Source organism: Myodes glareolus, chromosome 5, assembly GCF_982192425.1.
Source record: "Myodes glareolus chromosome 5, mMyoGla1.1, whole genome shotgun sequence".
Lineage (NCBI taxonomy): Eukaryota > Metazoa > Chordata > Mammalia > Rodentia > Cricetidae > Myodes > Myodes glareolus.
Genome location: NC_142030.1, coordinates 62,070,736 through 62,086,238, shown reverse-complemented (window position 1 = coordinate 62,086,238; position 15,503 = coordinate 62,070,736). Strand labels below are relative to the sequence as shown.

At 38.9% G+C, this 15,503-nt stretch overlaps 1 protein-coding gene across 5 annotated transcripts in view; it reads right to left on the bottom strand.

Moving 5' to 3' along the window:
• Dnm3 (dynamin 3) overlaps positions 1 to 15,503 on the bottom strand; it is a 471,600-nt gene that overhangs the window by 131,012 nt on the left and 325,085 nt on the right. For all 5 annotated transcript variants that reach the window (XM_087906356.1, XM_048420852.3, XM_048420856.3 and 2 more), the window contains one exon: positions 7,157 to 7,266. In XM_087906356.1, coding sequence (XP_087762482.1) covers positions 7,157 to 7,266 — 110 coding nt within the window. The remainder of the gene's footprint in view (positions 1 to 7,156; positions 7,267 to 15,503) is intronic.

Genomic DNA, 15,503 nt, shown 5'->3' with positions numbered 1-15,503 from the left:
CTGATGCAGAAGATAGATAAAGAGAATCAAAAAGGTTAATTTAAGTTAAAAGAGTTAGCCAGAAATGAGTCAAAGCTAGGCCAACCATTCATAACTATTAAGTCTCTATAATAGAGCTGGTTGGTGGCCCAAAAAGAAAAAGCCTGGTACAAGAAAAGACAACAAAGTTAACTTCTCAGAGTTTTGAAAAGTCATGAGCCCTCAGAATTAAGAAGTACACTAAATCTTAAGCAGGAAACACAAAACAACGTACATCCATATAAATAAATTATATTTAAATTTCAAAATACTAAAGATAAAAATGAACTGGTAAGAAAATACAGATTATCTTTTAAAGGGAACAGCAAAGGGACTGACCCTGGCTTCTCCAGAGCAAAACTGAAGTAGGTCCTAGATGAGAAAGACTTTCAACGTAATGGGATAGAACAATGGTCAGTTTGCTGTCAGTTAAAGCCCAATTCAAAAACAGGGTCAAGATAAAAACATCTTAAAGAAAACAAACACAAATCTGAGGATTTTAACCAAGTAGCAACTACTGAAAGGATTTCTTCAGGATTTTACTCCAGAGTGAAGAACACGATCAGAGGAAAACAGAAGAAAGGTGTGCGAGTTACTTGGTAATCTTGTCAGGAAATCTATGTAAGGAAATGAACAAATGTTCATTTGTGGTATACTCTATTGACTAAAGTAGTAGAAAAACCAAGATTGAATTCAAATATTAGCAACAACAATGTGGAAAGCAGAAGAGGTTTAATGGAATAAAAATGTCTCAGGTTATTTTAGAAAGGTTAGAAAGACTAACTTACAACTTTAAAATAAATAGTAATGTCAGATATTAAAAATGTAAAAGAGTAAATACAGTGTAGAACTATCAAACTTAAGAAGGATAAACCAAGAGCTCAGGAAGTGGGGGCACCATATAGAAAGGTAAAAGGAAGATAAAAAATGATCCTCAAATTAAATTCACATAACTCAGTGACAATTATAAAATAGAAATGGGCTAAAGTCACTAACCCCCCATCCAAAGATTTCATATTAAATTTAAAATAAAGAAACTCAGGTATATGGTACTAAAAGAGAAACACTGAAGATCAGAGAAGGTTAATAACAAAGGAAGCACAAAGGCATACTGAGAAAGTATTAACCACAATATATACTATATAGACATAAGATGAAGCAAATTTTTAAAAAGACCATTATGAGAAATAAGAGACTATTAAAAATAGTTCTGTTTGCTTCTTAATGTTTTATTTTCTCAAGTCCAGATAAGCAAATAAAACAGTCCTATAACTGCTAAAGAAATAGAAACTGTCACCCGAAATTTCCCAACCAAAAAAAGCCCAGGACCAGATGGTTTCAGCACAGAATTCTACAAGATTTTCACAGAAGAATTAATACCAATACTCCTCAAATTGTTCCACAGAATAGAAACACAAGGAACATTGCCAAATTCTTTTTATGGTGCTATAATTATCCTGATACCAAAACCACACAAAGACATTATTAAGAAAGAGAATTGCAGACCAATCTCATTCATAAACATTGATGCAATAATACTTAATAAAACATTGGCAAACTGAATCCAAGAACACATCATAAAATCATCCACCATAACTAAGTAGGCTTCATCCCAGAGATGCAGGGATGGTTCAATATATAAAAATCCATTAACACAATCCACCACATAAACAAACTGAAAAAATAATGATGATCTCATTAGATGCTGAAAAAGCCTTCAACAAAATACAACACCCCTTCATGATAAAAGTCTTGGAGAGAGCAGGGATAAAAGAAACATACTTAAACATAATAAAGGCAATATATAGCAAGCCAACAGACATCAAACTAAATGGAGAGAAACTCAGAGCGATCCCAGTGAAATCAGGAACAAGATAAGGTTGTCCATTCTCTCCATATCTACACAATATAGTACTTGAGGTTCTAGCTAGAGCAATAAGACACCAAAAGGAGATCAAGAGGATACAGATCGGAAAAGAAGAAGTTAGGCCCTCACTATTTGCTGATGATATGATAGTTTACATAAATGACCCCAAAAATTCTACCAAGGAACTTCCACAACTCATAAACACCTTCAGTAATGTAGCAGGATGCAAGATTAACTCAAAAAAGGCAGTAGCCCTCCTTTACACAGATGATAAATGGACTGAGAAAGAAAACAGAGAAACATCACTCTTCACAATAGCCACAAATAACATAAAATGTCTTGGAGTAACTCTAACCAAAGGAGTGGAAGACGTGTATGACAAGAACTTTAAATCTTTGAAGAAAGAAATTAAAGAAGACACTAGAAAATGAGAAGATCTCCTATGCTCTTGGGTAGGCAGAATTAACATAGTAAGGAGGCAAACTTTCTAATAGCAATCAACAGATTCAACACAATGCCCATCAAAATCCCAGCAAAATTCTTCACAAATCTCAAAAGAACAATACTCAATTTCATATGGAAAAGCAAAAACCCAGGATAGCCAAAATAATCCTGTACAATGAAGAAACTTCTAGAGGTATCACAATCCCCGACTTCAAACTCGACTACCAGAGTTACAGTACTGAAAACAGCCTGGTATTGGCATAAAAACAGACAGGAGGACCAATGGAACCAAACTGAAGACCCTGATATCAATCCATACCCCTATGAACACCTGTTTTTTGACACAGAAATAAAAAAATATAAAATGGAAAAAAGAAAGCATATTTAACAATCGGTGCTGGGATAACTGGATATCAACATGTAGAAGAATGAAAATAGATACATATCTATCACCATGCACAAAACTCAAGTCCAAGTGGATCAAAGGCCTCAAAATAAAACCAACCACAATGAACCTCACAGAAGAAAAAGTGGGAAGTACGCTTGAATGCATTCACACAGGAGACCACTTCCTAAATATAACCCCAGTAGCACAGACACTGAGAGCAACCATTAATAAATGGGACCTCCTGAAACTGTGAAGCTTCTGTAAAGTAAAGGACACAGTCAACAAGACAAGATGGCAGCCTACATAATGCAAAAAAGATTTTCACCAACCCCACATCGGAAGAGAACTGATCTTCAAAATATACAAACAACTCAAGAAACTGGTCAACAAAAGAAAAATAATCCAATAAAAAATTGGGTACAGACCTGAATAGAGAACTCTCAACAGAGGAATCTAAAATGGCTGAAAGACACTTTAGGAAATATTCAACATCCTTAGCCATCAGAAAAATGCAAATCAAAACAACTCTGAGATTTCATCTAACGCCTGTAAGAATGATCAAGATCAAAAATGCTGATGACAACTTATGCTGGAGAGGGTGTGGGGTAAAGGGGACTCTTCATTGCTGGTGGGAATGCAAACTGGTACAGACGCTTTGGAAATCTATATAGTAATCTATATAGAAATCTATATAGAAATCTATATAGAAAACAACCTACCTCAAGACCCAGCAATACCACTTTTGGTTATATACCCAAAGGATGCCTAATATACCACAATGACATGTGCTCAACTATGTTCATAACATCATTATTTGTAATAGTCAAAACCTGGAAACAACCTAAATGCCCCTCTACCAAAGAATGGATAGGGAAAATGTGGTATATTTACCCAATGGAGCACTACACAGTGGAAAAAAATAATGACATCTTGAAATTTGTGAACAAATGGATGGAGCTAGAAAACATCATACCAATTGAGGTAACCCAGATCCAGAAAGACAAATATAATATGTATGTACTCATAAGTGGCTTTTAGACATAAAGTATAGAAAAACCAGTCTACAATTCACAATCCCAGAGAATCTAGACAACAAAGAGGATCCTAAGAGAGACATACATGGATCTAATCTATGTGGGAAGTAGACAAAGAAAAGATCTGAGTAAATTGGGGGCAAAAGGATCATGGGAGAGGGTAGAAGGAGAGTGGAGAGGAAGAGAGAGGAGTAGAGAAAAATATATAGCTCAATAAAAACAATTTTAAAAATTAAAAAAAATAATAGCTAGGCTAAAGTAGAATTTTCCACGCAAAAAGAGTTCATGTTAATTATGTGTATGCGCATATATGTATCTCTATGTGTGAATTTGTACACATGAGTGTAATGTCCATAAACGCTAGAATAGGGTGTCAGACCCCCCCCCAGAGCCAGAGCTACAGGCAGTTGTGAGCTGCCTGATATGGGTGTTGGGAACCAATCCTGGGTTCTCTGCAAGAGCAGCAGGTACTCTTAGCCACTGAGTCGTCTCTCTCACCCTAGGAATTCTAAGTGTTAATGAATATAAAATCACAGATTATTCTCAAAAAACAAAACAGAATCAATCAAACAAACAAAAACAGCCCAGCAATTGACAGACTTGCTCAAACTCACAATGAAGAGGGTGTGAACATAGTCGTTTGTAACTTTTTAACTGTCTCCCTTGTCAATCCCCTTCAGAATATAATCTACATTCAAGGTTGTTTTTCTTTCTTTTTTTTTTTCCAGTTTCATTCACAGTAGTATTTTAAAGCCTAGAGAAACATAACACACAGTAGCTGCCTTATGCCCTTGCTGCATGTTTGAACGACTCACGATGAAAATAAGATAGCAACAGCATAAATCAGATCATGCAATCAACAAGCATGACCTAGAAACCTGCACCTCTAACTAGTGAAGACACGCTCTCCAACATGCATGAAGCACTTATGAAAATCCAAAATGTGCCAGACCACATTCTCGGACCACAATACAATGAAGTTAGAGACAAACAACAACAAACACTAAAATTCTATGCATTGTAAAACGTGAAACACATTTCTGCATAACTCAAAGGGAAGAGAAAAACCCTGAAAAAAGAACTGAACACTGACGAAAATATTATAACCAATATTCGTGGCAAGCAACCGGAGACAAGAAGGGTACCAGTTGGTGAGCTATACATGTAAACAAGGACTGACAAAGTAAACACGAGGCATATATGGCAGGAAGTGAAAAAAAATAATGAAGTAGAAAAAAAATGTACACCATAAAGAATAAAAAATCAAAATCTGTTTCTTTGAGAATAACTCAAAACTCTGACAAGGGGATCATGGAGTGACTAGAGGGACAGTTTAATATCAGAGATAAAGATGCCAAGTCTCAGGGTTGGATGTTGGTGGTGCACACCTTTGATTCCAGCACTAGGAAGGCAGAGGCAGGTGGATCTCTATGAGTTCGAGGTCAGTCAGGTCTTCAGAGCGAGTTCCAAGGCAGGCTGCAAAGTTGCAGAGAAATCTTGTCTCAAAAATCAAGCCAACCAAAAATTCTCAGAAACATCCGAGATATTAAAAATAAAAGAACAATAAGCTACTTAGAGAAAATTTATTTGAAAATAAATGGATGGAAGAAAAAAGTATAATTTACATAAACTGATTCAAATAAAATATAGACTATTTCTACAATGTACAGCCACTAATAGATTAAGTCAGAGTTAACTGTCTACTTGTCAAAAACACCTCTTGATATTGGTGGTTCATTAGCCCCGGGAACCCAGCTGAGACTTATTGACAGTGGATGACTTCCGGGGGAATCATCCAAGGGGCTCAAGATTTCAAAGGAAAAGATGATGGCAAATATGTTGCTTGGGGCATCCGTGTCCCAGCAGAGACCCCTGGGGGATGACAAAATTTAGTATCTTTTTTAGAATTCAAGGATTCCAGAAGATCTAGGCTTTCCGAAACCTAGAATATTACTTTGGTGACTCTTATACTTTCTAATACCCACAGTTGTAAATTTCTTTCTGTTTCAGGTTCTTTAATAACTGGACCTCTGGACAGATGGAGCATTACAATATGTTGGACTTCCGGTTTCTAGAACTCACGCAGAGCACACCCTTATGATGACTTTGGGATCTTCAGATTCTCTAGGGCACAAGAGCTCTGAGCAGTCCTGAGCTCTGCCCCGGAGAATCATTACTGCTCTAGTAAATTTTTTTATTCATTATCATTTTCAGTGGTAAATTTTTCTTTCTTTCACATAACACCAGGTCCTCCAAGGCGGGGGGGAATCCCATTTCACAATTTCACCGGAGAGTGCTATTTAATTTTCCTTCCCCTTGATTCTTTAAATGGTTCGCTCTTGTGGTTTTTCCAAGTATTTTTGTATTCTGAGTCACTCTGAGCAACTGACTGGGAATGTAGGAAGAAGTCTCCTTTTGCTGTTTTGATTAACTGTGTGATTGACCCTGGGCTTGTCACTGAACCCAATCAAGTAACTTCATTTATTGCTAAATAAAGATAGAACACAGCCTGGAAACATGGGTTAGAATTAGACCCTGCCACCTGGTGACTCACTTCTCATTAACTTACACAAATTGGGCTTTTCCTGTAACATTTCCATTTGAGGGGAAAACAAAACAAAACCCCTTTATTGTTTTTGTCTGACTATAGCCATTTCCACCCTTTGTTGTTTAAGTCCACTGTTTAGTTTTAGTGAACAGTTGGATCATCGAGTGATGGTCAGTGGTTAGCACTAAGTCAAACCTTGATGCTCTCCAGCAGCAACAGAAGGAGAGAACAGGAAAATGCCACAAGGAATATGCAAGAAGGGACATAGACCAAGGTCCTGACCCAGCTTCCTTCTCTGGGTTCAGGTTTGAGCTCTGTAATCTTAAGAAAGTCAAAAGAATTGAGACTATGCTTTCTAGCTTACAAAATGGTCATCCATCACCCTCCATTTTTTTTAGCCTTCTGTACAATTGTTTTAATTCTTCACTCCCCAGCAAAAATAAAAACAAACAAACAAAACCACGGTGAGGATTTGTAAATTTGTAAACAATAAACCCAGGCAAGGACAACCATAAGGTAGTAAAATGGAGCTTTAAGAAATGATTTGTCAAGAATTCAGTGCCTGCTGGAAAACCAGGATTTGAAGGTTGTTCTGACTCGATGTTTTAATCTTTTGAAGCTATAACCCATAGTGGATGCTAAAAATACCAAACCAGCCTAAGGAAAACCAGTATAGTGGTACTTGCTGTAATTCCAACACTTGGGGGAGGTGAAGGCAGGAGGATTAGGAGTTCAAGGCCAGTCAAGGCTATAGCATGAACTCCAGGCTAGCCTGTGCTACCTGAGATCCTGACTGGGACAAAATAAAAAATGTGAACGAAAAAATTCTTAACCCGAAAGCGACTTCACTGTCTTACCTTTGTTCTGTGTTAAAGAGTGCAAAGACGTGCTTGCTGGACATGAAGCCCTTCTCCACATCCCGAACTTTCAGGTTGTCCAGAGGAAGCATGTATTTCTTTTCTTTCTCCTGTTATACAGGGGTGAGAGAGAAAGAGAAGACTTTAGCAAAGCACCCAACCAACAGCAGCACACCTCCCAAACTGACTACCACTCGATAATGCTTGACTGCATTACCTTGACACCATCAAACGCTACTTTTACACCAGCTACCAGGGAATACAAGTTATCTGAGACAGGAGGGTTCAGTGACTCCCAGCACATGGGTTGAAAGCCCAGAGGTGGGGGAGGGGGAGTGTACGGGAAGAATTCTGAGATGGAGAGAACACGTGCTCCCCCATCCTTGCCCCCTCATGTGGGTCCCCTTAGATGTTTGGAAATGTTAGTTTGATATTAAGAATTTAGCCATCTGTTAATATTTAGCAAAAATGTTCTGGTCCTAATTCAATGAGAAATGCCAGATGGATTTCATTTCACATTTTATTTGCAGCCTAAGCAGTTTTGATAGCCAGCATTGGCAGGGGAGTGTGGAAGCCCAAGGACCCTGGTATGAAATACCCCATAAACTGAGATAAAACACAGAAAACCTTTCCTCCATTTGGGTCTAGTATAAAGTATAGATCCACAGAAAGATTCTTTTACACAACTCAGAATATTTTTTTTAGCTTACTGGGAAAGAAAACCCCATTAGGATTAGATTAATATTAATTAACACAGGTTCTCCTTTAGAACAGACAATTCTTTATAAAGATTATGGCTGTTGGAAAGGTGAGGCTTGCAAATGTGACCAGACCTAATGCCAAAGAGGACTGGCCCAGGGACAATGCAAAAATATCTTACATTATAAATACAATGTATAAAATAAAAATCCATAGAGCAGGTAAGAGGCAAACACTCAGTTTAGGAGGCCTAGTAAAAACCTATTACCAGGTCACAGGTTAGCATCACTTGCTCAACAGTAGCCCTCTGTATGAGGAAGATCGAGACGCCAGAGTCGTGGAGCACATACTCAGAGCTCTGATTCTGACACATCTGTGGTTGCCTATGGGAACTGTGCCTCACACAGGATGCTTGCCAGGGACTTTGCAGTTCCTCCAGCATACAGGCTGCTTGGGTGCTCATGGCTCAGGAGCAGAGTGCGTGCAGTTTGGATTGCAGGGGATAACACTGATCTTACCATTTTTCTGATCCTAAATTAGGGAAAAACTGAGGGGAGTACATCAGAGTAGCCCCTTCTCCTCTCTCCCACCCCCAAAATAAAAAAAAAAAAAGCATGACTCTATACTTAACCACAAAAATAAGACGGTAGAAAGAAAGGGCGGCAAAAGTTGAAGGAAGCTGGTTGGAAAACAAAATGGCCGCTCTGGCAAACAAAGCCTTCAAAGCAAAGAAAAAAGATAAAAGAAACTCAGCGGGAGTGGAGGAGACCTCGGAAAAAAGATGCAAGAGTAGAGAGCACTGTGAGCCCATTTCAATATTTCCTGTATACAATTAATAATTTATTCATAAATGCATGATATGCTAAATAGTATAAAATATATTACTCAAGTAAATGAGGTATCAGAGCTGAGTCCAACTTACTTAAAACACTTGTCAAACTATTTTAGGGCAGAATTCTAAGAGGCCAGTCTAGATTGAATAAAACCCTCCCCAATACATAATCAAATGAAAATGCTTAAGACCCAGAGAACATTTTTTTTTCTTTTTTAAAAAATTGGATGGTTTTCAATGCCCTAAATTTAAGCAGCTGGGTTTTCTTAATGCACCATCCTATTCAACCTTTTGAAATGATGGATTGGCCTTTTTAATAGGAAATCTGCATCTCATTGTAAAGATGGAACACAATGTCCTTGGCTCGCGTTCTATAGAAGTAGACCCCCCTTTGTACTCCAGTCTTCAGCATTCAGTGAAGACTGACAAGCCTGCTGTTCACATCAGCTATTCACCGCTGGGAAAGACATGCAGACGCACACAGGGAAATGGGAAAAGTCTCCACTCCCAAAGATGAAGAATTAAATGCCGTATTGATCTAATATTTTTGAGGACACAGTGCTAAATTATTTCATAATCGTAAGTTTTAAGACTGACAAAGACGACGGTTTCTTCAGACTGATTTGGGTAATTAAATTGTAAGTAAAACAGAATTAAACGGAGCAGCAGCAACACCAAGCAATGAAACAATACATCATGGGTATGTCTGGTGGTTTGGGGTTCTGGTTAAAAGACAACAACAACAACAACAACAATCTGGAGTTTCAAATTGCTTAGACAAAAAGGCTAGAGGAAAGAGAGATGTGCAGAACTATAATTTCTAAAATGTAGTGAGACTTAGCACCATCTTAATTAAGATATTTTTTAAGTAATCTGTCAGTTCTAATAACCCACTGTCCAACATGATAGCCACCAGCCACAGGCAGTTATGAAACTACTTGAAATGTAGCTAGTTAAATTGGGATATGTGTAAATATAAGACAGACTCCTGATTCCCAAGATTTAGCATGAAGCAGTAAGACTAAAAATTACATATTGACTTGCTTATTTGCAAATGCTTGATTCCAAAGATTTAGTATGAAGCAATATGAATAAAAATTATTTATTTGCTTGCTTATTTTTTAAAAATTATGTATATAGGTTCTCTGAATGCATGTATGTCTGTGCATCATAGGCATGCCATGGAGGCCAGGCGGTAGCATCAGATCACCTAAAATGATAGTTAGAGATGGTTGTGAGCCACTCTGCAGGTGCTGGGAACTAAACGTGGGTCCTCTGGAAAAGCAGATACTGTTCTTCGTTAATGAGCCATCTCTCCTGCCCACCTCTCAATGAAAATTGTATAATCTCATCAATATTTTTATATTAGTTTTAAGTTGAAATTATATGAATATGCTGGGGCTCTTATTAAACATAATTCTCCTGCCTATTTTGTTTTCTTTTGAAGGTGGCTATTAAATACTAATGACATGTAGTGCACAAGAATTTTTTTTTAACAGCACTGAGCCCTGTGCACTCACCGTCGCCTTCCTTACTCTCATCCACTCAAGCGCTCTCCCTTCCTGACAGCATATTCTTTATGGAGCTCGGCACCTTTCTGGTGTGTTTTCTTCTCTCGCCTTCTTCGTTATACAACTTGAAACCGTTGGACACTTTCCATGCTGTACTAGGTCTCTGGTATCTACAGCACCAGGGTGAGAATTTAGTTCATCCAAGTCTTCAATAGCTTTCCCTTATTTATAAAGGAATACCCACTAAACTCTCTCCTGTGACATTTTCAGACACCTACAAATTGGCCCCATCCTAATTTATCAAAATTTCCTCACTTTCTTTAAGAAATCTCCATTTTCAGTTGTGTACGATGAGCATCTGTACCACCATTTGGGAAACAGAGGGAAAAATTGAGATCAACCTGCTCTATGCTGTGAGTTCTAGGCTAACCAGGACTATATAGCAAGACCCTGTGTCAGTGACCACAAACAACAACAAACTCCGTAATGACCAAATCCACCTTCACCAGACTACACAACCTAAGTTAGGCATTTACCACCTCTCTACCATGATCATGATGCTTACAGGCCATGTCAAGTTCTACTCCGTGAGGTTTTCTTAGCCTATAGCTATGTCAGTCACCTCCTCTTCTCTCCCATTTCAGTGGATACAAAGGGTGTTATCTATTCCATTTATTTCAAGATAGTATATCTTATATGAGATGCTCTCTTTTTATAAGTGTATTATAGTAAAAATTAGTGTGAAGGTTCATCTAAAACTCCGACTGTCAAACATATTATATTAATAAAACAGGCTCCCTTTGCAAAGAAAAATGAAGTAGAGAATGTTTTTGCTATAAAAGGTACTTAAATTTTTTGATTATATAAATTCCATTATTATGTAGACATTTTGAGGTGGAAGTATATATAAAATTTTAGAGATTTATTTAATGCCAATTCTTAAAAGAACTTTTTCTTATTTTCAGAAGCTTCTGGGACTAGCATCATCCTATTTTTCATACTTAAACAGTACTTTTTTCTTATCCCAAATACAGGAAGATCACTTGTGTTATTTACATGTAGTATCTCTGATGAGAGAGATGATTTGTTCAAAGAGAGATCCAGAAAAGGAGCATAGGAAGACTAGTGTTCTTTCTCAGTAACTGGGCAAAGCCAGAAGAAATCGCCCAAAGGAGAACCCTCTGTATGTATCTGAAAGAGTGACCCAGAGGAAATAGTATGCACCCAAAGGAGAGCCCTCTGTTATGTATCTGAGAGAGTGACCCAGAAGAAATAGTATGCACCCAAAGGGGAGCCCTCTGTATGTATCTGAGAGAGTGACCCAGAAGAAATAGTATGCGCCCAAAGGGGAGCCCTCTGTATGTGTCAGAGAGAGTGACCTGAGATGCAAGTAGGTGAATAATGAGTGGCAGCAGAGGTGGCACAAGGAAGAGAGGTGGAGATCACAGGATGGTCATACTGTATGGTCCTTGAACTTGAAATCAGAGGCAGTGGGTTTGCCAAGTGGATGGTTGTGGCCCCCAGCTAGTAAAGCACATTTATTTGAGTGCTAGAAGGGGGTATAGTGAGTATGAGCAAGGGACTGGGTGTGTGGAAGAATAGTTCCTAGGTATTCAGTGTTAGGAAATGCGTATTTACTTAGCAATTTATGTAAACTGAGTTTCATGACTTGAGAACTATGTGAGTGACCTTAGTTCTATTTTCTTACGATGAGACAATAAAACTCTTCCAGGAGGTTGACTGGGGACTGTGAGAACTTTCTCATTCCTATGCAGTGCCTAGCAACACACTGAACACAAGTTCCATAATGGATATCATAAACAATCTCAAACCGAGTTAAAAATGCTGGGTAACAAAATTAAGTGCTGAGTTTTATAGTCACATGTATTTAAGAATTAAGTAAAAAAACATCCATTTAAAAAAATGGTGTAAGGTCTGGTTTAAACATCTTGTTTTGTTAAAAACAAAAACAAAACAACAACAAAAAAAACCCACCCGACCAAAATGACTTTAAGAGAAGGAGTTTTTTGTGGGCTTACGGTGTTAGAGGGCTAGTCCTTCATTGCAGGGAGCAGTTCACAGGGTCTCCTCTTTCTTCTCTCTTTACTTCATTTTGACTCCCAGACTGTATTCAGGGTGGGTCTCCCCCTTTCCCCTTAGTGAACCCTGTCTGAAAACCCCCTCACAGACACTCCCAGAAGCATGCCTTTCCAATCATCTGGACCCTTCTCAATTCCACGAAACTGGGAATCAAGACTAAACACAGAAGCCTAACTGATTGGCATTGCTTTTGACCACCAAATCTATACAAAGTTTAGGGTGACAGGCAGTGTTTATTTCTTTGTTTATCTTTGTGTTGCTTTGATTTGCTAGCAATGCCTCCTTTTCTGAAAGGAAACACGCTTCCGAGGCACCGAAGAGCCTGTCAACTCCCTCCTCCCCCACAAAGTCAATTCTGATTACAGAATGGTATACACATCTTTTCTTAGTTCTCAAACTTTCCAATTCTTTTGTAGAATATCTAGAATATAATTTTTTTTTTGGTTTTCATATTACCTCTTCAAGTCGAGTGAAGCCCCCTGAGGACATGGGCCCCCTATGCCTAACCCCTATCACACTGTTGCCTCTCCAGCTGTGGCTTAACAAACACTCATTGTTGGTGATACATCACAAGTGAAACTGCAACATGGTTGATCTACTTATACCATTACGTTAAAATGTATCCAACCAAATGTGATACAAACACTTATTTTTCCTGCTTCAAAGACTGAATTTTTAAGTAACTTTACAGTATTTTTGACCGGCATAATTTATTAGATTAAGTCTAGACCAGTATACTTAATTTGATTTACACCAGTCTCAGGATTTTTGAACACGACTATCCAAATACACTCAATTACAATTCACAAACAAAACCTGCAAGGACACTGCTCTTAGAAAATGCCAGCACCTAGAGGAGAATGTACTATTGCCATTTTCCTAAGTCAGCAAATCTTCTCACTGCATTCTAAATATTCATCCTTATATTCACAGCTAAGTGTAGCTCTCACCCCTCACCAAAGAAACTTCTCTTTTTGCTGCTGATGGAGGTTATTTCAGAGACCCACAGCTGATTAAAATGTAGAAATTAAGTGATTGCCGGGTACCCAGGTCCAATAAACCCACCAACAATACCATCCCTGCACCCAGGGCTCAGGGAACATCCAAGAAGAGGGGGCAGAAAGAGTACAAAAACTGAAGGACCAGGACAGAGAGTGTCTTCTAGACATGGGAAGATGCTGTACCCATGAAATCTCAACAGTATGGCTCCCTGAACAAGACTTATGAGGAATATTCCATGCTGCTGAGAATAGCAGTGCCTTGTTGGTACAGACATTTCCAATACAACCGTTCCTTTTCTCATGCTCATATAACAACTGTCCGTGTGTCCTTGTGTCCATGTGTCCATCATTACAATTGCTGCACCATACACAACCCGTCTGCTAAATATCTTCTCCTATTGAGAGACTGCTATGTGTCTGTTCTCTCTAAGTATTGTACTGTTCATTGGTGATAAGTGGCATTCCTGTGACATGGCCCATAAAACCCAGCTATGTGTGCAGACTGAATAGGTGGTGCACTATGTGAGCCGAAACAGGAGCAACTAGGCTGTTGTTCCATCAAGCACTTGGTCTAAAGATGGGGCAGTCACCCCTAGACTTGGATTCCTTATTCCAAGACTAAAGATGATCTTCCCCCCAGAATTCTGGAAACCTATGAAATACCATGGCACATCAAAATGGTTATACTTTGCTTGCTGCTCAAGAGATAATAATGCTGATCAATACCTTTTCTAACAAAGTTTTAACTTTCCGTTGTTGTGCTGTAGCCAGAATGTTTACAAGCGACAGTATCCTGGGTTTCAGGGTAAGGACCAGGGCCAGGGTGATGACATTATGTGTTAACCCAAGTTTTCCAGGCTTTGAGTGATGAACACGGCGTACACATTCCTCATGTGTGCCCCCCATACACAGCACTTCTTGAAAGAACTATTGAATGCTTGTCACACTGAATCGAAGCTCTTCACCTTGCCTACTGCATCAGCTCCAAGACCAGTCCTTACAGGGATGTCAATAATGTACTCAAATGAAATGTTTTCATTTTCTATGCACAATATATCCAGTTGCGTCTTCCAATGTCTTTGTATATAAGAAGGTGAACCTGCAGCCCATGGGCTGGGTGCATCCCAGGACAGCCAGAAATGTGAACCAACACTTTTGTAAATGACAACATCCTCTTGCAATGTCAAAAGGTTGGACACCCTGACACTAATTTTTTTTCGATAGGAGTTTCATTCTGCATCTGTCACTCAGCTTCAGATTTGACTTGGAAGTCTTACAAAACAGTATTCCATCTAGTTTAGATTCCGCTTACAGTTTTTCTAAACATATTACAGGTTCCTTTTCTTCACTTCATTTACAGACTTCCTTTTTTATTAAGGACTGGAATCCAATCAAGAAAAAGGTTTTGTCACCAATACCAAAGTTATTTAAAAGTGGAGAATCCCTGACGATAGCAGAGCTGGAATCATGGGAAATTTCATCCATTATGCTCATCTAACCATTCCGATACTGATGTCTAGACCCGATGATGAAACGTATCTAGAACCCTCACACTGCTTGGATGTCCACACACTTCCTTCTCAGCTGGCCTACCCACCAGTCTTATTCCCCAGTGCATAGGAGCAGAATCTTCCCTTGCTCCTTAGCGACCAGAAACTTGCTTTGCCTCTCCAGGTCTTCTACAAGAAGCAACTCTATGTACCTGGCTATGACCTCTGACTGTGTCAGTACACCCTCCTCTCCCCAAATCAAAGACAATCCATTGGACCCTCAAATTCAAGCTAACCCTATGCTCTGCCCGCCTGATTGGACACTTTGAAGTACATGCTACAACCTCACAAAGGCGTAATGTGCTCTGGAGGGAGGAGAAGCCAGGCTGCTGACGGGGCAGCTGAGTTCAGGCCTTCCTCAGCTGCTTCCAGAATTCCTTGTGTCTAAGTCTGACCTCTTCACAGCATCCAGATCTCTACTGCATTGTTCTGTATCTCTGTTTTATTTTCTAACTATCCAAATGCTTTGCTTTATTGTGTGTGTGTGTGTGTGTGTGTGTGTGTGTGTGTGTATGTTCTTCTTTAACTATAACATAAACTCCTGTGGGGAGGAGCAAGGCCTTATAGTCATTGTTTTCATCATTAGCTGGATCCTTCCTCCCTGTTTCTTTGGCTTTGTTGCTCTGCCATTTGTTCTTTGACACACGCACGCGC